Raw genomic sequence first — 24,136 nt, 5'->3', positions numbered from 1 at the left:
TGGAACAGCGGGGCCTGTGAAGCAACACAAACATTGGCACAGACGCATGCACACACACACACTGTGACGACCCTCCCACTCTGTCTGCCGTATTCTCTCTTTGTTCTTGTTTCCTTATTAGGATGCCGGTGGGCGGAGTTGGAAGGGTCGTCAGCTACATGGGAAACACCTGGGCCCACTGTCATAGGATAAATGCACTACTTCCCCATTCATGGAGGGGAACTCTCTCCATGCAGACACCTTGATAGATTCGGTTATGTTTCATGGTGCTTTTTGGTTGTTTGTTTTAGCATCTTTCAACACCCTGCATTATCACATTCATGCATGCAAAACATTCACTTACACTACTGATTACTGATTACACACACCATTGTATATTATACCTAGTTTCGTTATTTAATAAAATATATCTTGTTACTCCTTATCTCCACGTGGTCTCCCTTTTGTTACGGGCTCTGAGCCGGTTCGTGACAAGTGGGGGCTCGTCCGGGATTAATTGAACGTATTTGTTTGGGAGAACGTGGAGGTACGTGTTTGGTTTAAATATTTTGTTTGAGTTGATAGGCCCAGTATTGGTTGCCTTAGTTGTTTGGTTTGTGTGCTGCTTTGGAGAGAGTACATTGGTTAGTTTCCAGGCCCTGCCCAGCCTGGAAACTCTTGTTCTACTTTCTGTTGGGACATCGGTCTGAGGTGAGTAATCGGCTGTGTACCTCAGTGGGAGATTTGGATAGGGTAGTACTATTTACTACCCGGAGCTATAGCCTTTTACCCCTGATAGGTTTAGCGACGTGTTTCATTTTTGGAATATGTTGGGCATGGTTAATGTTTGTTATTTTTGTGTGGTGTCTGTGGACTGAGCAGTTGTCTCGGGGGCACATCCGTGGCTTGGTGGAATCTGCCAGCGTGCTGGGGGGTTTATTTCCTTGCCAGCGGGCTACAGTGCGTAAATACCCACCGCAAATCCGCATGAAGACTAGGGTTGAGTTAATGTAGGTTTGGGGAAGCTCCGTATCTCATCTCTCTTCTGTGGTGCTCAGGGTGATTGTCATTTCTTGAGTTGTGGTCTGGTGTGCTCAGCAGAGGGGAAGAGAGAATTTTCTTTGTAACTATGGCGTCTTTTGTAGATGAGTTCATTCGCTTTCCATCAGAGGAATTGTTAGAATTAGGTACTAAAGAACAGCTGTTGAAAATCGCCGAATACTACAAGGTTGAAATTAGTGATAAACGTCTAAAGAATTCTATTAGGTTGATATTGAAGGCCAATTTGATGGAGAGTGGTATTCTTGAAGTTACCACTGGGCCAGCCTCTGCTGAGGAGTCATCTCCCCGTAACGTTACAATGGCCATTCCATTGGTTAGTCCTAGTAGTCTTCTTTTTGAACAGCAGAAAGAACTGCTTCTGTTACAGCAGCAGCATGATCGTGTAAAGTATGAAAAGGAATTAGCATTTAAACAAGATATTGAGTATGCTAAAATCAAGTTGCAACAAGAACGGATAGAGTTGGTTAGGGAAGGAAAGATTTCCGGGGAGAGTTTGTTCTGGGAAGGTGACCCAGATTTACCCAGGGGTCGTTCCTCTTTTGGTCGTGCCCCGGACACATTTGATATTGTTGGGAACTTACGGTTATTACCTCAGTTTAATGAAAAGGACCCTGAGACATTCTTTTCGTTGTTTGAGCGTGTTGCTGACGCTAGGAGTTGGCCTGATTCTGACCGCACCTTAATGTTGCAGTGTGTGCTGACTGGGAAAGCACAGGAAGCATATTCAGCTCTTAGTGTACACGACAGTACCAGTTATGATAAGGTTAAAACGGCTGTGTTACAAATTTATGAATTGGTCCCTGAGGCTTACCGCCAACGATTTAGAACTTTAAAAAAGGATGATAAACAGACTCATGTTGAGTTTGCGCGACAATTATCTTTACAGTTTAATCGCTGGTGTTCCGCCTCTGAAGTTGTGACTTTCCAAGGGATGTGCGATCTGATTATGTTAGAGCAATTTAAGGACACAATCCCTGATCGTATTGCGACATATATTAACGAACGAAAAGTAAAGAATGTCGCTGAAGCTGCGGTTTTGGCGGATGAGTATGTGTTGACTCACAAAAGTGTCTTTGCAGAGCCCCGTATTCGGAATGAGTGGGGGCGTTCGGATAGATTTGGGCTTCGCTCACCGAGACACTTTGGTTCACGGACAGAGTTCAATTCAACTAGGGTTGAGCCTGACTCCCGTGGAAAAGCTGACTTTGGGCAAGAGTGTCATTACTGTCATGATTCAGGTCATTGGAAAAACGAATGTCCGGTTCTCAGGGAAAAGGACAAATTCAGTACGCGTGATTACGTTAAATCTAAGCCTACGGCGTTAGCTGCGCCTGTTCCACATCAGTTCACTCATGATTTATGGTCTCAGGCCCAGGCGCAGGTGAAAGTCCATATTCACCCAGGCTATTTACCTTTCATTACGGAAGGTTTTGTGTCTGTATTAGGGAGTAAGGAATTGGTGCCTGTGAAGATCTTGAGAGACACAGGTGCCTCCGAATCGTTTGTGTTGGAGTCTGTGTTACCCTTTTCAGCTGAGACTGATTCGGGGAATAGTGTTCTAATTAGGGGAATAGGTTTGAACACTCTTTCAGTTCCATTGCATAAACTGATGTTGGATTGTGGACTGGTGAAGGGTGAAGTTGTTGTGGGGGTGCGTCCTTCGTTGCCTATTGAGGGTATTGACGTTATTCTTGGGAATAACTTGGCTGGTGATCGTGTATGGCCTGTCGAGGTTCCATCTCTAGTTGTTTCCATAAAGCCGTCAGTTGTTGAGATTCCCGATGAGAGTGTACAGAGCTCCCCAGAGATGTTCAGTGCGTGTGCAGTGACGCGTTCTATGAGCCGCGGCGAACTGGTCACTGTGCCGAATAATGAGAATACCGCAAAGAAGTATGCCACTGTTTTCCCTGTTATTCCGTTATCTGTTACCCACTCAGATCTAATCAATGCGCAACAGACTGACCCCACATTAGAAGAGTTGCGTGACCAAATTGTGCCTGTGGAACAGTTGGGAGATGTCGCCCATGGCTATTTTCTCCAAGAGGATGTCCTGATGAGAAAGTGGGTGTCTCATGGTAGTTGTTTTCTGGGGGAGGCGATTAGTCAGGTTGTGGTACCAGTAAAGCTTCGTGAGTTGGTGTTGACAACTTCTCACAATGGGGTTGCTGGACATATGGGTGTGAGGGAAACATACCATCACATATTAAAACATTTCTTTTGGCCTAGGTTAAAGAGGGATGTCTCTGATTTCATCAAAACTTGTCACACCTGTCAATTAACTGGTAAACCTAATCAAGCTATTAAGCCGGTACCACTGTTTCCTATTCCTTTACTCAGCCAACCTTTTGAGTATTTGATCATTGACTGTGTGGGTCCTTTGCCTCGTGCTAAAAAGGGTAGTAGTGGTGAAATGGCTAAAGAGAAGTTATCATCTTCACAGGAGAGGATGAAGGGCATATTTGATCGCCGAACTGAGCCTCGTCAGTTTACTCCGGGTGACCAGGTTCTTGCTCTGCTGCCAATTGTTGGTTCTCCTTTTCGGGCCAAGTTTCAGGGTCCATATACTGTGGTGCGTCAGTACACTGACCAAAATTACCTAGTTGCCACTCCTGAACGGAGAAAAGCTCACCAGCTGTGCCATGTAAATTTGTTAAAACCATATTATGCACGTTCCTCTGAGACTGAACAGTGGGAGTCTACAGAGGACGGTAAACCTGTTCGTTTGGCTGATACCGTTGTTTCCTTGGGTTCTTATCATGCTAGATCTGTGCATGAGGAGGAAGATGGGCCTGGTCCTGACGATTGTATATTGCAGGGTAGATTGAAATGAGTAGTCTGTTACGTTGGGAAGTGGCTATGAATCGTTGGGAGTTAAAAAATGAAGGACCTTGTTCTTTTTGTTGGAGTTTGTAGCTGATGTGGTCTCGTGCGCCCTGTTCTTGAATGGTTGTATTGTCTGGTTCTGTCTTTCCTGTCTGTTCCCTCCTAGTCGTGTATTCTTCTTTCCTCTTAAAAGTTGCTTCCTATGCATTAAGGTTGCTGAGGTTTGAGGAGTCTTTCCTCATAAATGTTGCTTCCTATGCACTAAGGTTGCTGAGGTCTGGGGAGTCTTTCCTCTTAAATGTTGCTTCCTATAAACTAAGGTTGCTGAGGTCTGGGGTCTTCTTTCCTCTTAAATATTGCTTCCCGTGCGCAAAGGTTGCTGAGGTCTGGGGAGGAGGTTGGCTGGGGAAAATTGGAAGTGTGAACATGTAACCCCTCATCAATTTGGGACACAGAGGCCTGTGTCAATTTGGGACACAGAGGCCTGTGTCAGTTTGGGACGCAGAGGCCTGTGTCAGTTTGGGACGCAGAGGCCTGTGTCAGTTTGGGACGCAGAGGCCTGTGTCAGTTTGGGACGCAGAGGCCTGTGTCAGTTTGGGACGCAGAGGCCTGTGTCAGTTTGGGACGCAGAGGCCTGTGTCAGTTTGGGACGCAGAGGCCTGTGTCAATTTGGGGGGGCAGGTATGTTGTTCCGGGGTCCTTGTTGGTCCCCGGTTTTATGGGGGGGAATGTGACGACCCTCCCACTCTGTCTGCCGTATTCTCTCTTTGTTCTTGTTTCCTTATTAGGATGCCGGTGGGCGGAGTTGGAAGGGTCGTCAGCTACATGGGAAACACCTGGGCCCACTGTCATAGGATAAATGCACTACTTCCCCATTCATGGAGGGGAACTCTCTCCATGCAGACACCTTGATAGATTCGGTTATGTTTCATGGTGCTTTTTGGTTGTTTGTTTTAGCATCTTTCAACACCCTGCATTATCACATTCATGCATGCAAAACATTCACTTACACTACTGATTACTGATTACACACACCATTGTATATTATACCTAGTTTCGTTATTTAATAAAATATATCTTGTTACTCCTTATCTCCACGTGGTCTCCCTTTTGTTACGGGCTCTGAGCCGGTTCGTGACAACACACACACACACACACACACACACACACACACACACACACACACACACACACACACACACACACGATAACATATGCACTATACATACACATGGATTTAGTACTGTAGATATGTGGTAGTGGTGGAGTAGGGGCCTGAGGGCACACAGTGTGTTGTGAAATCTGTGAATGTATTGTAATGTTTTAAAATGGTATAAACTGACATAATTTTGCTGGACCCCAGGAAGAGTGGGAATGGGGATCCATAATAAATACAAATACAAATACCTGGGGGCGGCCCGTCAGGAAGTCCAGGATCCAGTTGCAGAGGGAGGTGTTAGGTCCCAGGGTCCTTAGCTTATTGATGAGCTTTGAGGGCACTATGGTGTTGAACACTGAGCTGTAGTCAATGAATAGCATTCTCACATAGGTGTTCCTTTTGTCCAGATGGGAAAGGGCAGTGTGGAGTGCAATAGAGATTGCATCATCTGTGGATCTGTTGGGGCGGAATACAAATTGGAGTGGGTCTAGGGTTTCTGGGATAATGCTGTTGATGTGAGCAATGACCAGCCTTTCAAAGCACTTCATGGCTACAGACGTGAGTGCTACGGGTCGGTAGTCATTTAGGCAGGTTACCTTAGTGTTCTTGCGCACAAGAACATGCTTAAAACATGTTGGTATTACAGACTCAGACAGGGAGAGGTTGAAAATGCCAGTGAAGACACTTGCCAGTCGATCAGCGCATGCTCGCAGTACGCGTCCTGGTAATCCGTCTGGCCCTGCGGCCTTGTGAATGTTGACCTGTTTAAAGGTCTTACTCACATCGGCCGCAGAGAGTGTGATCACACACTCTTCTGTAACAGCTAGTGCTCTCATGCATGTTTCAGTGCCATTTGCTTCGAAGCAGGCATAGAAGTAGTTTAGCTTGTCACTGGGCAGCTCTCGGCTGTGCTTCCCTTTGTAGTCTAATGGTTTGCAAGCCCTGCCACATCCGACGAGCGGCAGAGCCGGTGTGGTATGATTCGATCTTAGTCCTGTATTGAAGCTTTGCCTGTTTGATGGTTCGTCGGAGGGCATAGCGTGATTTCTTATAAGCTCCGGGTTAGAGTCCCGTTCCTTGAAAGTGGCAGCTCTAGCCTTTTAGCTAGATTAGCGGATGTTGCCTGTAATCCATGGCTACTGGTTGGGGTATGTACGTACGGTCACTGTGATGATGTCATTGATGAATTTATTGATGAAGCCAATGACTGATGTGGTGTACTCCTCAATGCCATTGGAGGAATCCCAGAACATATTCCAGTCTGTGCTAGCAAAACAGTCCTGTAGCTTAGCATTTATTTCCTCTGACCACTTTTTCTTTTTTTGATCTAGTCACTGGTGCTTCCTGCTTTAATTTTTGCTTGTGCGCAGGAATCAGGAGGATAGAGTTATGGTCAGATTTGCCAAATGGAGGGTGAGGGAGAGCTTTGTATGCTGATAGAAATTTGGTAAAACGGATTTAAGTTTCTCTGCATTAAAGTCCCCGGCTACTAGGAGCGCCACCTCTGGGTGAGCGTTTTCTTGTTTGCTTATGGCGGAATACAGCTCCTTCAATGCTGTCTTAGTGCCAGCCTCTGACTGTGGTGTTACGTAAACAGCTACGAAAAATACAGATGAAAACTCTCTAGGTAGATAGTGTGGTCTACAGCTTATCATGAGATACTCTACACATCAGGCGAGCAATAGCTCGAGACTTCCTTACATATCGTGCACCAGCTGTTATTTACAAAAATACATAGCCCGCCGCCCCTTGTTGTTCTATCCTGCCGCTACAACTCCGTGAAGCATAAAATATTACAGTTCTGAATGTCCCGTTGGTAGTTTAATCTTGCACGTAGGTCATCTATTTTATTCTCCAAAGATTGCACGTTTGCTAGCAGAATGGAAGGAGTTTATTCGATTTGCTTACGAATTCTCAGAAGGCAGTCCGCCCTTCGGCCCCTTTTTCTCCGCCACCTCTTCACGCAAATCACGGCGATCTGGGCCTGTTTCCGAGAAAGCAGTATATTGTTTGTGTCGGGCTTGTTTCTGCCAGTCCGTGATGAGTAACGGCAGTCCTGATGTTCAGAAGTTATTTTCGGTCATAAGAGACGGTAGTGGTAACATTATGCACAAAATATAAGTTATAAAAAAACGCAAATAAAGAACAAAAAAACACAATCAGTTTGGGACATGTAAAATGTCTGCCTTCTTCTCCAGCGCCATTTTTCAAATAAACCTTGGTTTGTATACATATGTTTTTGCTACAATAAGAAATGAAGAATATTGTAGACTGAAATGTACACTAGAAATGAGAAATGAAGAACATTGTACACTAGAAAATATCCCAGTGCACACTTTCACACATATTTCTCTGGTGAGCTCTATTGTTTAATTGTTTGTATTCAATAGTAGTAAATGACTTTAATTCCACCCAGACTCAAAATAATTGTTAATGTAACTCTGCCAGTCGAATGTTTACCTGAAACCGAGGAGTGAAACTGGACCAATAGATGAGATCACTTCACGATCCTGACTCCTCCCAAACATGCCCACAAGAAACCCCCACGTTAGACTACTACATATTCAGAACATTGTCAGTGGTCCTCTACTCATGTAGGCTACTGATGCTGAAGAACACCCGGATGAAGGAATTGCAGCTCGACGTTTCGATTTTTAAAAATTGATCTTAGATCATTTGTATTTTATTTAGGCAACAACTATGAATTACTACATTCTGTCCTTAATATGGGCGATAACATTACCTGCGTGCATGGCCGTCCACGGATTATACAATTTCGGTCAGCCCGAGTTATTCTTCAAAAAGAATAACTGCAAGCCCATCCCGGCCAATCTTCTCTTGTGCCATGACATCGAATACACCGAGATGCGCCTCCCGAATCTTCTCGGGCACGAGACCATGAACGAGGTTTTGCAGCAAGCCTCTTCGTGGATTCCACTGGTCCAGAAGCAGTGTCACCCCGACACGAGGAAGTTTCTTTGCTCTCTCTTTGCACCGGTGTGTCTGCACGATTTGGACGAGCCTATCCAGCCGTGCAGGTCGTTGTGCGAGAGCGTCAAACACGGTTGCGCACCGGTGATGTCCGCGTTCGGGTTCCCGTGGCCAGATATGCTTGACTGCGAGCGCTTCCCCCAAGATAATGACCTGTGTATCCCTCCAGCGGACATCGATTATTTCATGCCAGTCACCAAAGAAGGTAAGGTATTGGCATAATTCGGCTAGACAACACTTCAGTTATTCACAAAATAAACCTCAAATCGATTATATATTTTTGTAAACCTGTTTAACCAGTTCTGAAAAAACGCAGGGCTTTATTATGGCAACATAACAAAAAGTTAAACATTTTGAGTAAGATTTTCAGATCATATAGTCTACTGATAAAATAAATAAAGTCCAGGCAAAAGATGTCTTAGCCCACAATAACATGACACTGCAGCAAACAGCCGATGGTATATGTTATGCAGTAGCCTATTGAGATTTAATGGAGTAATGTAATGGAGTAATTAAATGAAACGTAATAGCCTAAAAGCCATGTTCCTGGAGCTCCATTCCCTCGTGGATTTTCATAAGACTGAACATCAGGTTAATAGTGGGGAGTCTTGTGGAACGGCAAGATCTCCACCGGTTACTCCTGAGGATCACTCAACAGTGGAATGTGAGAAAGAATGCATTGAATAGCTTTACTCTTTACACTGTCATATGCTGTATCGTGTTATAGTTGATAGAACACCTGTTGAATTTACGGTGGGAGTATTAAACATCTGCTCTCGTTTCTCCTGTAGTGCCCAGAGTGTGTGACGCCTGCAAGGAAAAGGAGGAAAATGACAATGAAATAGTTGACAACCTGTGCAAAAACGACTTCGGTAAGTCCTACTCCTGAATTCTAAGTGGACACAGTCTTGTCTTGCTTTTTATAGATATACAAAAGTCGGCTACCTACTGCAGGCCTGTTAGCACCCAGTTTCAAGTCCAACAGATCGAAACCTTAACCTCCACCTCTTCCTTTCGCCCCCGGCTGCTTTGCACAGCCCTGAAGATCAAGGTAAAGGAGATCTCCTACATGAACGGCGACACCAAGATCGTGCCCGAGACCAAGAGCAAGACCATCTACAAGCTGAGCGGCGTGACGGAGCGCGACCTGCGCAAGACGGTGCTCTGGCTCAAGGATGGCCTGCAGTGTGTGTGCGACGAGATGAACGACATCAACGCCTCCTACCTGGTCATGGGCCAGAAGATGGATGGCCACCTGGTCATCACCTCGCTCAAGCGCTGGCAGCGGGGCCAGCGCGAGTTCAAGAGGATCTCGCGCAGCATCCGCAAGCTGCAGTGCTGAGCGAAGCAAGACTCAAGACCCGATGAGTCTTATCTAAACTCTAAGAGCCGGATCTGGTCCGATCCGGATGCAACTAGTTCTCAGTCAGTATTGTTAAACGTCCTGTTTTTAGTACCATGTTTAGCACTGCCATAGGCTACATTTCAACACGTTTATTGTTAATTAGGATTTCATTTGATCCATCAATAGTCCTTATAAGATGAAACAAATCACATACACATTACATTAAAATCAAAGACAAACAGGTGAATATGGTAGGTCTACTACATAGTCCCCACCTGTAATGTTGGAGGCATATTTCAGTGTTTCTGAAGAGATTAAAAATCATTCTTTTCATTTTTTCATTATGCAATGCAGTCTGTTAGGCTCCACTTATCCAGACTTGATGATGAGGCTGGATACATTTAGTGCATTGGCCTATTATTAGGTGAGAGGGAGAGTGTGTGGTTTCTGTGTGCATGGTGTGATATTGTTCCAGTGTATTCTTTAAGATGATGATGATAGTGAGACTAAGGTATGTAATGAAATACAATGTAATGTGCTTTTTTACTTGTTATTTTTCTCAAGCAATGAGAGATAGCTGGCTATATTCTCTGCCTTTTAGATACTACTTCCGATGTTACCCTGGCATTGCAAGTTCAGCAGCCCCAAAGCAAGGCCCATATCATTGCAGTGACGACAATCAATTATTTGACCCTCTGCAGTCAGTCTTAGGTATGTTAACTAAGGATATATCAGGATTGTATATTAGTGGTCGATTGTGTTTTCATTTTTAGGGGTGAATGCAAAAAAAAATGCAGCTGTATTGTGTGTGTGTGTGTGTGTAAAATATTGCTTTATACAGTACTCTGTAAATATCCTTGTATTCTTGTACATAGTTTCGGGAGACAGCAGAAGTTGACACGTGTGAATTCAGATGGTGATATATATATTTGTTTTAAATTACAACACTAAACATATGTTAGTATAATGTTAATCTGAGAAGTGTAATTCTTATAAATGATATGCATCTTTTGGTCCCTCTTAATTAAAGGAAGCAATTCAAGGAACCGTAAAATACACATCTTTGACTTAATCAATGGCATGTTTATTAATATGTTGGGAACAGATATGAAGTGAAGACTGGAGAACTTGAGAACCAGACGCAACCTCTTCAGGACCATTCCAGACCAAGACCTAACTTCTTGACAACCAGAGCTAGATTTAGCGTATTGAGTCTATGACAAGATCTGTTGAAATGTGGAAAAACGAGACACGGACCAACCCTCTTAAAGTATCCATCTCCCTAAACATTATCATGCCAATACGACATCCACATTTAAAGCAAGGTGCCAGGGCAAGAGATGGTACTCAGTAGCCTCGTTTATACCTGGTGCTAACGCGTCCTTTGTCCTGATTTTGTCAACATACTGATTGTGCCCACATTTGTAGACGGGTGTAGATGATCAAAAAACACATTGAGATCTGATCTTCCTGACCACCTGCGGAGGTAGCAGAGCACGCATTGTGTCTGGATATCTCACAAGTGTAGACAGATCTGGACTGTAAAAACCTCTAAATCATCATTATCCAGCCCTGTAAAGTTAACAGGTGGCACCATTGTCTTAAAATGAATACATTCATATTATTTTGAAACAATATCTGTCAAATAATTTGCATACAGAGGGATCACAAAATCTGGTCACAATGCAGAGAAAGTGGACTGATAAAATATAAATTTTAGTATAGATGTGTCAAATTGTGATTGGATCATCTTGATCGGATGACGTCAACCACACATGTGAGCACCAGGTATAAACTGGGCTAGTGATGTTATGTATCTTGACCACATGAGTTGAGACCACAAAGACTAGCCAAGACCAAACCAATTCTTTGGGCACTGAGGCCCTGAACAAAATATCTCTTAGGGTAAAATGTATACAATAATGAAGAGCTCACTTGAGCTATCTGCTGGATATATTTCAAAAGAATACAGCTTGTCCTGCATACCTATATTTATTTTTAAACAAATTAGTAACAAACAAGACAAATGTGATAGTTTGGGGATTTTGGTTTTATCACTATCAATTTACAGATAAACATATTTTCATAATATGTGACCCATGTGGGGATCAAATCCATATTAATAAGAGTTAGGGAAATTACTAATCAGTTTAGAGAAGGGAATGGTTTAATACAAATACTGACCAAGCATTCATATCATTTCAATTGATTGGCCATGATTTGGAAAGGCACACACCTGTCTATATAAGGTCCCACAGTTGACGGTGCATTTCAGAGAAAAAACCAAACCATGAGGTTGAAGGAATAGTCCGTAGAGCTCGGAGTCGGGATTGTATCGAGGCACAGATCTGGGGAATGGTACCACAACATTTCTGTAGCATTGAAGGTCCCTAAGAACACAGTGGCCTCCATCATTCTTAAATGGAAGAAGTTTGGAACCACCAAGACTCTTCCTAGAGCTGGCCACCCGGCCAAACTGAGCAATCGGCGGAGAAGGGCAATGGTCAGGGAGGTGACCAAGAACCCAATGGTCACTCTGAAAGAGCTCTAGAGTTCCTTCTAGAAGGACAACCATCTCTGCAGGAGTCCACTAATCAGGCCTTTATGGTAGTGTGGCCAGACGGAAGCCACTCTTCGGCACGACAGCCCGCTTGGAGTTTTCCAAAAGCCACTTAAAGACTCCCAATACCATGCTGTGGGGATGTTTTTCAGCGGCAGGGACTGGGAGACTAGTCAGGATCGAGGGAAAGATGAACGGATCAAAGTAAAACCTGCTCCAGAGCGCTCAGGACCTCAGACTGGGGCAAAGGTTCAACTTCCAACAGGATAACGACCCTAAGCACACAGCCAAGACAACGCAGGAGTGGCTTCGGGACAAGTCTCTGAATATCCTTGAGTGGCCCAGCCAGAGCCCGGACTTGAACCCGATCAAACATCTCTGGAGAGAACTGAAAATAGCTGTGCAGGGACACTCCCCATCCAATCTGACAGAGCTTGAGAGGATCTGCAGAGAAGAATGGGAGAAACTCCCCAAATACAGGTGTGCCACGCTTGTTGCGTCATACCCAAGAAGACCCGGGGCTGTAATCACTGCCAAAGGTGCTTCAACAAAGTACTGAGTAAAGGGTATGAATACTTATGTAAATGTGATTTTTTTTTAAATAAACCTGTTTTTGCTTTGTCATTATGGGGTATTGTGTGTAGATTCATGAGGGGGGGAAAACTATTTAATCAATTTTAAAATAAGGCTGTAACATAACAAAATGCAGAAAAATTAAAGGGGTCTGAATACTTTCTGAATGCACTGTAATGAATATGAATTCCGAGGGCAAACGAATATTAAATATTAAAGCATTAGACCTCTCAATAAAGGCTTAAATCCAAACTGGTTCTCCAGCAGATTATTAATAAAGGCTCACCCAGTGTTCAAGAATGGCCTTTTTCCCTTTATTCAGATTACCTCTCACTTTCGGATATTTGAAAACGAATTCTCCAAAATATTGCTATTTCTAAAACAAGCCATAGAAAGTTGGTTGCAATTTCAGTTTAATCCACCAGAAAATATTACAATAAATAACTCAAATATACTAATTGATTAAAAAAAAATAACATTATTGGATTTTTTTGGGACGGTATAATCTTTGTAAATTATATCATACATAGGACTGGTGGAGTTATGTCACACAAGCAGCTAACAAAACTATGGAAATGTCTTCTCTATCCAAAATTACAACCAACTATTTACAGCATTTCAGTAAAAATGGAAGAGGCAAGTGGATGGGGGAGAATGTAAGGAACTTGTCTGTCAGCCCTGCATTAAAGACCAAAACTGGTTAAAGAAAATGATAAATAAGTAAATAAAAAAGTATACCAGTTTCATTTCAGGACCAAAACATTGACAGCTGTGCCATACTGGTTGCAAAATATTGTAGTTGGGAAGAGATTTTCGATGTACCGATTCCATGGTACATGGTTTATGAACTGATACACAATACAACGCCGGATTCATTGTTTTGGTACTGCCCATATGAAACATGTTCAGGAATAGTTGAATAATTGCAACATTTACCTGAAGCTAACTCTGCAAATAGCACTGCTGGGTGATTAAACAAGTCATAGTCAGTCAATAATATAATAATACTCTCAGCCAAAAATGTTTGCCTTAATTTACAATCTGTAGAAAATATGAGAATAGAAAGGTTCAGAACTTTTGTGAAACATCACAGCACAGTTTAGAAATATAGTGCAAATAGAAATCAAAGCTGGATGGTGTTCAGAGATAGATGGGAGGGGTTGAGGGGAGCGCTGAAGGGTGGGACTAAATATAACAAAAAAACAAGATAACTAAAATACAATGAGTCCATAAAATGTATATAGTGTGTATCAGCAGGAAGTAAAAGCCTAAGTATTGTTGTCCATTAGTCTACTACAACTAGGCGAGGGATGGTAGGGTTAAGGGAAAATAATAAAGATGGAAAATACATATATTTACCACACAATATGTGGGAGATTGGAAATGATGCAGCTAATTACATTGATAGAATCCACAATCTATCTGCACTATTAAAGCTGATGTACCCCTAAAAAAATATATATATATATACATGAAAAAAATATAAAAAATACTGACCAAGCATACCAATTGCATTTTGCCTCCTTATGATCACTGTAGACTAATTTAAAAACGGATAATCATAGCAACATGTCAGGGATTTAAAACGAACTCTTGGTAGGTCTTGCATGACCACTAGTGGTAGATAACAGATTTTAACACACTGCAACTGAGATCAAGGTAAGCAGGTTTGCTCTAAAATGCAGGTGCTGAGGACAGTGCAACCAGGATTATGAAAACTAGGCTTAGCCCCTACATTTCTTACTTGATATCAACGTATTCAGAATTGAGGTCAATAAAGAGTTGATAGGGGTGAAGAGTGATTGATTGGGATTGAGCCTGCCTAGGTTGTACGGTCAGAGAGGAAGAGGCGAAACGAAAGGGCCCAAAGTTTTTGTATGGGGGACAATGAGAGATTGACGAATTTAGTCAAGATAAAAATGAATTGCTATTTTGATGGCTTATTTGATCTAATAGAGGTTCCGTAATGCTTAGGTTGTCACGAGTGTACTGATTTAAAAGTGTGATGCACGTGACATCCTGGCAACTTTGAGAAAAAACACTTTATTTTTTTATTTCACCGTTATTTAACCAGGTAGGCAAGTTGAGAACAAGTTCTCATTTACAATTGCGACCTGGCCAAAATAAAGCAAAGCAGTTCGACACATACAACAACACAGAGTTACACATGGAGTAAAACAAACATACAGTCAATAATACAGTAGAAAAATAAGTCTATATACAATGAGAGCAAATGAGGTGAGATAAGGGAGGTAAAGGCAAAAAAAGGCCATGGTGGTGAAGTAAATACAATATAGCAAGTAAAACACTGGAATGGTAGATTTGCAGTGGAAGAATGTGCAAAGTAGAAATAGAAATAATGGGTTGCAAAGGAGAAAAATAAATAAATAAATACAGTAGGGGAAGAGGGAGTTGTTTGGGCTAAATTATAGATGGGCTATGTACAGGTGCAGTAATCTGTGAGTTGCTCTGACAGCTGGTGCTTAAAGCTAGTGAGGGAGATAAGTGTTTCCAGTTTCAGAGATTTTTGTAGTTCGTTCCAGTCATTGGCAGCAGAGAACTGGAAGGAGAAGCGGCCACACGAGGAATTGGCTTTGGGAGTGACCAGAGAGATATACCTGCTGGAGCGTGTGCTACAGGTGGGTGCTGCTATGGTGACCAGTGAGCTGAGATAAGGGGGGACTTTACCTAGCAGGGTCTTGTAGATGACCTGGAGCCAGTGGGTTTGGCGACGAGTATGAAGCGAGGACCAGTCAACGAGAGCGTACAGGTCGCAATGGTGGGTAGTATATGGGGCTTTGGTGACAAAACGGATGGCACTGTGATAGACTGCATCCAATTTATTGAGTAGGGTGTTGGAGGCTATTTTGTAAATGACATCGCCGAAGTCGAGGATCGGTAGGATGGTCAGTTTTACGAGGGTATGTTTGGCAGCATGAGTGAAGGATGCTTTGTTGCGAAATAGGAAGCCAATTCTAGATTTAACTTTGGATTGGAGATGTTTGATGTGAGTCGGGAAGGAGAGTTTACAGTCTAACCAGACACCTAGATATTTGTAGTTGTCCACATATTCTTTTTTTTTTTAAATATTTTATTTTTGCATTTTCCAATTAACAACATTCAAGACAAACGTGAAAAGATATTAGACAACAATAGGACAAAGTGACAGTAACAGATGAGCGTAACAAAGAAAGAAAAAATAAAACAAATTATAATTATATATACAAACATACAATAAAAAAAAATTATAATGAGACATTGGATCATATGGTCACCTGCCGTAGGCTACATATTATACATTACGTGTGAAACATTATATAAGGATAATATAGAGATTCATTCAATGTGATGTGGGGGGAGATTCTCCATATAGTCAATAAAAGGTTGCCAAATTCTGTAAAATGTATTTAACTTATTCCTCAAGCGGTAAGTAATTTTCTCCAGTGGGATACAACTATTAACTTCTGATAGCCACATTGCAACTGGCAGGGGGGAATCCAATTTCCATTTCAAGGCGATACATTTCTTGGCAATCGCTAGCAATATTTATGTTAGCTTTATAGTATGGCTTTGCCTAAGATTGGTGTTAGTAAAGTTGCCGAGTAGACAGACCTCCGGGTCTAAAGGGAATGCAACCCCATGAATTGAGGATATGGTATCGCATACCCCCTGCCAGAAACCGTGTAGTTTTGAACACTGCCAAGTGGAATGGAGAAATGTTCCTTCATCTGAGCCACATCTAAAACATAGGGAGGAGATATCAGGGTTGAACTTGTGCAGTTGTGCACTATATCGCCCCCTCTATATGGGGTGATATAGAGCTGATGGAGGAAATTAAACTGGATCAGTCTGTATCTGGAGTTCAATGTGGATGTAACACCATCCCTGCATAGGTCACTCCATAGACCCTCATCAAGATCAATACCCAGATCTTTTTCCCATCTAAGTCGGGGTTTATCTAGCCCAGGCAGTGTTAGTCCTGACATAAGAGCATCGTAAACACGGGAAATGGTCTTGAACAGTGGTTGGTCTGCGTGGCAGAGTTGTTCAATAGGTGACATCTTAGGTAGGTTCCATTGTCCCTTGAGAGACACCCTAATAAAGTTTCGTAGTTGTAGGTAGCTAAAGAAGTCCCTGTTAGGCAAGTGGTATTTCTGTTTCAGCTGATCAAAAGACATAAGGACTCCCTCCTCGTAACAATGTTCCAGAAGAGTGATCCCCTTATCAGACCATGGTCTAAAGTTACTATTCTGGAAAAACATAGGAATCAATCTATTGTTCCATAAAGGAGTTTTAGGGGAAAGGAATCCCCCTCGTCCGAACAGCTCATGCAGTTTGCACCATGCCAGGACAGAATGTATGATTAAAGGGTTGTCTGTGATGGTTTTTATAGATTTTCTGTCCCATTTGTAAAACAATTCTGCCCCAGTGTCATCATTTACCTCAAGCTTTTCAATGTTCAACCATGAGGGAGAGGGACCCTTGTCAAACCTCTGAGCCAGAAACCTAGACTGTGCTGCCCAGTAGTACATTCTAAAATTGGGGAGGTTTAAGCCCCCTTGACTGTAATCCAGGGTCAGTTTATCCAGGCCAACCCTAGGGGTTTTGCCGTGCCAGATAAACCGTCTGGTCAGCTTGTCGAGAGAGGAAAAGAATGCTGCGGGAACAGGGATAGGGAGAGATTGAAACAGATATAGAAATCTGGGCAGGACATTCATTTTAATTACATTGATTCTACCCAGTAGAGTGAGAGGTAAGTCCATCCATTTACAAAGGTCACCCTCCACCTTTTGCAACAAACTGGCCAGATTGAGTTTATAGAGGTTGTTCAGGTTACCATCCACCATTATGCCCAAATATGTGAAGCCCATAGGCGACCATCTAAAAGGAAACTTGTGCTTGATGGTATGATGGTCAAAGATAGACAACGGTAAGATTTCGCTTTTATCAAAATTGACCTTATATCAAGAGAAAGAACTATAACACTGTAGTAGGATCTGCAAGTGAGAGAGGGAGTGTTCTGGGTTTGTTAGAAATAAGATAAGGTCGTCCGCAAAGAGTGATAATTTATGGGTATGGGGGCCCACCTCAAAGCCATGTATGTCAGGGCACGTTCTAATAGCCTCAGCCAACGGTTCGATGGCGAGGGCAAAGAGGTGGGGGCTAATTGGGCAACCTTGTCTGTTCCCCCTATAGAGAGGGAAAGAGGAGGAAGTAATCCCATTGGTAGCAATCCTAGCTTTAGGAGATTTGTAGAGTGATTTTATCAAATTTACAAACACGGTACCTAAACCAAACTTTTCCAAGACGCGAAAGAGGTATGGCCATTCAACCCTATCAAAGGCCTTTTCAGCGTCGAGGGAAACTGCGACACTAGGTATTTTGTTTTTGTTAGCAAGGTGAATTATATCAAAGAACCTTCTGAGATTATTGGAGGACAATCTATTAATTATGAAGCCAGTCTGATCTGGGTTGACCAACAGGGGAAGACATGACTCCAGTCTCTTAGATAGCATCTTGGTGACCAGTTTACAATCTGTGTTAAGGAGAGAGATTGGTCTATATGAGGCGCACTTTAGTGGATTTTTCCCTTTCTTGTGGATTACAGTAATCACTGCTTGAGAGAGAGACTCTGGAAAGCAGTTGTCTTCCCTGGCTTTTTTAAGTACCTCCATAAGGTAGGGGACCAACAGCTCCCTAAATTCTATATAGAACTCTGGAGGGAAGCCATCCTCCCCAGGAGATTTATTAGAAGGTAAGGATTTAATGGCCTCCAACAATTCAGGAACTGAGAAGTGTTCACTCAGGCGCTCGCTGTCTTCCCCTGACAGGCATGGGAGGTTGAGAGAGGAGAGAAAGGAGTCGATCTCTGATAGATTATCGCTTGATTGGGAAGTGTAGAGGTCTTCATAGTATTTCTTAAAAGTATTATTAATTTCAGTAGGGTCGAAAGATATCTCATTAGTAAGAGTTTCTATAGCATTAATTGTCCTCTTACTTTCCTCTGCTTTCAGTATAACGCTGTTTTGATTTAGTGATGGCCCTCTCAGCTTGATATGTGTTCAGAATATTATATTTCAGTTTTTTATTTACCAAAAGCCTGTATAGATCTTTAGTCGGGCCTCTTTGGTAGGTTTTCTCTAGCGCTGAGATTTCAGATTCAAGGGCACTCAGTTCCGCACCGTGTTTTCTCTTCAGCCCTTTAGTATAGGAAATGATCTGTCCCCTCAGATAGGCCTTCAATGTGTCCCAAAGAATGAAACTGTCAGGAGCGGAGGGTTTGTTTGTCAAAGTGAAAATATTGATCTGCTCTTTGATGAATGCACAAAATTCAGGTTGCTTTAGGAGTGTAGAATTTAGTCTCCATCTATATGCTCCATTTACCTTGGTAGGAATGGAGATTGATAATACCAGGGGAGAATGGTCACTAAGCAATCTGGGGAGATACTCGACATCTAACACTCTATGAAACAGTTGTGTCGATAGTAAAAAGTTATCTATGCGTGTGTGTGTCTTGTGTGGGTGTGAATAAAAAGAGTAGTCCCTATCCTGTGGGTGCAACTGTCTCCAGATGTCTAGTAAATTGAGATCTTTCATGAATGACATGGTGAGCTTGCTGGCTTTGGTAAGAAGTGAGGGTTTATCAGAGGACCTATCAAGAACTGTGTCTAAACAAAAATTAAAATCTCCTCCAACCAGTAACCATCCTGGTGGTGCTTGAGCAACCTGAAGGAAGACATTCTGAATAAACATATGGTCATCGAAGTTAGGAGCATAGATATTCAATAGGGTCCAAGACTCTGAAAACATATGCCCCTGCACCAAAACAAACCTGCCAGTGGGATCAGAGATGGTGTTGTTGACGCAGAAGGGGATGTGTCTACTTATCAAAATTGCAGTTCCTCTTGCTTTGGAGTTAAAAGAGGACGCAAAAACTTGTCCTACCCATTCCCTCTTCAATTTCTTGTGTTCACTGGCTGTAAGATGTGTTTCTTGTAAAAACACAATGTCAGCCTTTAATTTCTTAAGGTATGTATAGACTCTCTTCCTTTTAATCGGGCTGTTAAGACCTTTTACGTTGAATGTGACATATTTTAGTGGATTAAGCATAGTTGGGTTTCAAATATGTAACTGAATGGAAATCTATCATAAGTAGATAGTTAGGAAATGTTTCAACTTTGGTTTGAACACAGAAGTGACCTATGTGTCTCTTTAGGAAGGAAACAATAAACATAGAAAAAAGGGGAAAAAAATAAAGAATCCCACCCACCCCGATTGTTAGACTAAAACCACAATCCCAACAATCAAACATGAATACACTTGTAGAGATACGTTGCTGCTCGCTTTCCATCTTGCTCTTACTAGCTAAACCTTGGTGTAAACTAAAACCTGCGAGCTCTCTAAATTGAAAACAAACATTGTGAATAGACATTTATGGCTGAATATTTACTGCCCACGGTAAGGGCTGCTTGAGTCTCTTTTCGAAAGATTAACATAAATGAGGGGGAAAGCAGTGGGCCTAAACCCACTTATTTGCTTCGCCCAGTGGATATGGACTAAACCAAAATATACTCTCCTGTAAACGTAATAGAACTCACCCCGGAAAGATACGGTTAGTTGAAAATGTACAAATCAATTATAGCGACCGGAGGATATCAGCGGTTCAGTCCGGATAAGAGAAAACAAACAAACTGCATCTTATCCCCCAAAGAGACCGTCCTGGCTCAGACGTTGCTCAGTTCTTTGAGAAAAGTGTACACTTCTCCCGGTGTGTTGAAGAGATGGCTTCGGCCTTTGTACTGAACTTTCATCCGCGCAGGGTGGATGAGGTAGCCGGTGATGTTCTTCTCCTTCAGTGCTTTGGCGGCAGGTCTGAACTGCTTGCGACGTCTTGCGAGATCCGCGCTCATATCCGGGAAAAGGCTGACCCTCTTGCCATCAATGGTGATGTCCCCTTTGGCTCTTGCGAGTTGCAGTACCTTCTCTCTGTCTTGGAAACGGAGGAACCTGATCAGGACGGCCCGTGGGGGCTCATCTGGCCGGCGTTTCGGCGCTGATGTTCTGTGGGCGCGTTCGATTTCCAGTGGCTTGGTGAAGTTGATTATGCCTAGGACATCCGGGATCCATTGAGTGAAGAAACGGACCGGGTCACGGCCCTCGCTGTCCTCTTTCAATCCCACCACACGGATATTACTACGTCTGCTCTGGTTCTCCATCTGATCTACCTTGTTTTTGAGGTAGGCATTGTCCTTTTGCAGTTGTATCAAGACCTGGTCATGTCGAGCGATGGTGTCTTCAACTGTGCTAATGCGCAACTCTGCCTCAGTCGTTCTCAAAAGGAGATCATTCATGGAGGATTTCAGGTCGTCAATGGAAGAATGGAGTTCAGCCGTTTTCTTATCGATTTTCATAGAAAGACCTTTGTTACCATCCTGAATTTCCCGGAGGAGAGTAGCCAGCATGTCGGCAGGCTCGCAAGAGGCCGAGAGCAACAGTCTGGAACTGTCGTTTGAGTTATGAGGGCTAATGCTAATCTTGCTAGCTGTAGCGTTATCGTTATCTTGGGAATCAACAACGTTTTGGTCGTCCTTCTTGCCTCTCGGTCGGAGGTCCATGGCTCTTTGGGAAGGTAAATACTTGACAATTTATCAGCCGATGTTTATCAGCCAGAGTAGTGATGCTGGACGGGCGGGCAGGTGCAGGCAGCGATCGGTTGAAGAGCATGCATTTAGTTTTACTTGTATTTAAGAGCAGTTGGAGGCCACGGAAGGAGAGTTGTATGGTATTGAAGCTCGTCTGGAGGGTTGTTAACACAGTGTCCAAAGAAGGGCCAGAAGTATACAGAATGGTGTCGTCTGCGTAGAGGTGGATCAGAGACTCACCAGCAGCAAGAGCGACATCATTGATGTATACAGAGAAGAGAGTCGGCCCAAGAATTAAACCCTGTGGCACCCCCATAGAGACTGCCAGAGGCCCTCCGATTTGACACACTGAACTCTATCAGAGAAGTAGTTGGTGAACCAGGCGAGGCAAACATTTGAGAAACCAAGGCTGTTGAGTCTGCCGATGAGGATGTGGTGATTGACAGAGTCGAAAGCCTTGGCCAGGTCAATGAATACGGCTGCACAGTATTGTTTCTTATCGATGGCAGTTAAGATATCGTTTAGGACCTTGAGCGTGGCTGAGGTGCACCCATGACCAGCTCTGAAACCAGATTGCATAGCGGAGAAGGTGCGGTGGGATTCGAAATGGTCGGCAATCTGTTTGTTGACTTGGCTTTCGAAGACCATAGAAAGGCAGGGTAGAATAGATATAGGAGTTGTCGTTGTTGAAATTCGAGACGGCCTATGAATCAATCATTACGTTGAACCAACGTGGAATAGACGTTGAATTGAAGTTTGTGCTCAGTGGGAGGTGGTTGATGTCAACACCCCTCATCTAATATTGAAATTACAAAATGTATCCACAAATCCCATTGTTTGGACGGAGACATAAGCATTTTGTCATTATATCCAGTATCTCTGGTATGGTTCAAAACATTATCTCCCAATTTTTGCCTACAGAACACTACCCTGAATTGCATTGATGCACCTTTAAATACACAAAACATTTCACATTAAGGAAATTCCATTGTTTCAAATAACAGCAGCACAGCAATAGCATACCTACATTTTCACTCCAAATGTATTTTTCATGCTTTCTGCTCAGGTCTTTGTATTGGCACGTTTAGACTTTGCCAAAACTCAGTTCACCGGTTGTCATCTTCTGGCCATTCCAGGTAGGTCCTAGAGTTCATGACCTTTCACAGCTTACGGAACCTTTTGGGGACGTTTCCTCGGCAATGGGCTCCAGCAGTTTCAACGCTGCCCTGTCGTTGTTTCATCAAACAGTCGGAAGTAGTCCAGTTCGTACTCACACCAATAGCTCCTTACAAAGTTCTGGGAGAGGACAAAGATTGTCCTTTGGCTCTTCTCTATGGCGTCCATGATGTTGTCCAAGATCCACCCACCAAGCAGGAAGTCCCTCTTGTGGAGGTAGAGCCGTAATGGCGGTTGCACTTGCGCAAGCTCTGGGACCAGATGCTCCTCCTCCCACCCAGATCCCTCTCGCTATAGGTTACAAAGGCATCGTAGCTGACAGTCGCCTCTCTTGAGAACTGACCTCCTTTTAGCTCTCAGCCAAACCCAGGTCATTTTTAGGTACCACAGGGCATCGCAATTGTAACACAGACATCCAGACATCCAGACATCCAGGAAAGACCATGAGAATGCTAGTGCAAAGAAGGGACAGGAATAATGTTGCATGGCATACAAACACTGATAGCCGAGCGTCTACGATGGGCATCCCTCTCACCGCGTCAGGTGACTCGCATACATAGGCCCCAGATCCATCTACTAAGGTGAGTAGATGACCCATGTCATCTTGCATGAAAGCCACACGAACATACAAATGTGTTGGTACCAGCCTCCAGAACCCTTAGTTTGTTGTATCCCTCCAAGTCATCACAGCTAAAGGAGCAAACAGCTTTGTTGCGAATGGAGAGAACCTCCAGACAAGGATTCAACTTTACATCCATCAAACTCAAGATCTTGTTGCCAGAGAAGTACAACTCAGTAAGGAGAGGAATGTTCAATGTTTAACAGCGTCAGGTCATTGTCGCTTAAATCAAGAACGTGCAAACTCTTCGGAAGGCAAAGGGTTGCCTTTGTTAAGTGGGAGGATGAGAGGTTCAGTAAGCTGAGACTTGGAGGCCAGACGCAGCTGTCAGGTATGCTATGGAAAACATTCCAACTCAAGTCGATGGTGGTCAACTTGTCCAGTTTCGTGAAAAGGTGATTGTTGAAGGATTACAGATTGTTAAGAAGAGCAGTCTGGGTATTTTTGGTATTTTATTAGGATCCCCATTAGCTGTTGCAAAAGAAGCAGCTACTCTTCCTGGGGTCCACACAAAACATAATACATAATGACATAATACAGAACATCAATAGAAAAGAACAGCTCAAGGACAGAACTACATAAATAAAAAATAAAAAAGGCACACATAGGTTACATATCAATGTATACACACAAACTATCTAGGTCAAATAGGGGAGAGGCATTGTGCCATGAGATGTTGCTTTATCTGTTTTTTGAAACCAGGTTTGCTGTTTATTTGAGCAATATGAGATAGAAGGAAGTTCCATGCAATAAGGGCTCTATATAATAATGTACGCTTTCTTGAATTTGTTCTGGATTTGGGGCCTGTGAAAAGACCCCTGGTGGCATAAGTGTGTGTGTCAGAGCTGTGTGTAAGTTGACTATGCAAACAATTTGGGATTTTCAACACATTGTTTCCTATAATAAGAAGAAGTGATGTAGTCAGTCTCTCCTCAACTCTTAGCCAAGAGAGATACATAGGTGAGGCTTGTCTCCACTGCCCCAATGGCCAGTCAGAATAAATGTGGAAACCTCCACCTCAATACAGGACAGCATTGACTTTGTAATTCAATAAAAGCTATGTCGAAAACACTGACATCTCTACGAACAATGTTTCTCACACCTTTGTATTTTACTGCCCAAAATGGCCCCATTGTCAATGCTTTGTGAATCTGTATCTGAGAAAATTACTGTTGTGTTGGGATATGAAATATTCAACATAATGTTG

General features: G+C 43.0%; 1 protein-coding gene and 1 pseudogene across 1 annotated transcript; one reads left to right on the top strand and one right to left on the bottom strand.

Annotated features, from left to right (window-relative positions):
* The first annotated feature begins 7,723 nt into the window (after window positions 1-7,723).
* Window positions 7,724-9,356, top strand: LOC120034664 (secreted frizzled-related protein 2-like). Its single transcript, XM_038981261.1, has 3 exons — window positions 7,724-8,219; window positions 8,806-8,886; window positions 9,052-9,356. Exons 1-3 carry the CDS (start codon window positions 7,724-7,726, stop codon window positions 9,354-9,356), a joined length of 882 nt encoding a protein of 293 aa, XP_038837189.1.
* A 12,884-nt stretch (window positions 9,357-22,240) lies between these two features.
* Window positions 22,241-23,315, bottom strand: LOC120034708 (annotated as a pseudogene).
* Window positions 23,316-24,136: the final 821 nt, after the last annotated feature.

This window comes from Salvelinus namaycush, chromosome 42 (genome assembly GCF_016432855.1).
Source record: "Salvelinus namaycush isolate Seneca chromosome 42, SaNama_1.0, whole genome shotgun sequence".
Taxonomy (NCBI): Eukaryota; Metazoa; Chordata; class Actinopteri; order Salmoniformes; family Salmonidae; genus Salvelinus; species Salvelinus namaycush.
This window is presented reverse-complemented; position numbering and strand designations above follow the sequence as displayed.

Excerpts from the sequence above, each read along its gene's own strand:
- LOC120034664 (XM_038981261.1), top strand. The coding sequence starts at position 7,724 with ATGAATTACTACATTCTGTCCTTAATATGGGCGATAACATTACCTGCG. Across the intron at positions 8,220-8,805 it reads CATGCCAGTCACCAAAGAAG|TGCCCAGAGTGTGTGACGCC; the intron begins GTAAGGTATTGG and ends TTTCTCCTGTAG. Across the intron at positions 8,887-9,051 it reads CCTGTGCAAAAACGACTTCG|CCCTGAAGATCAAGGTAAAG; the intron begins GTAAGTCCTACT and ends TGCTTTGCACAG.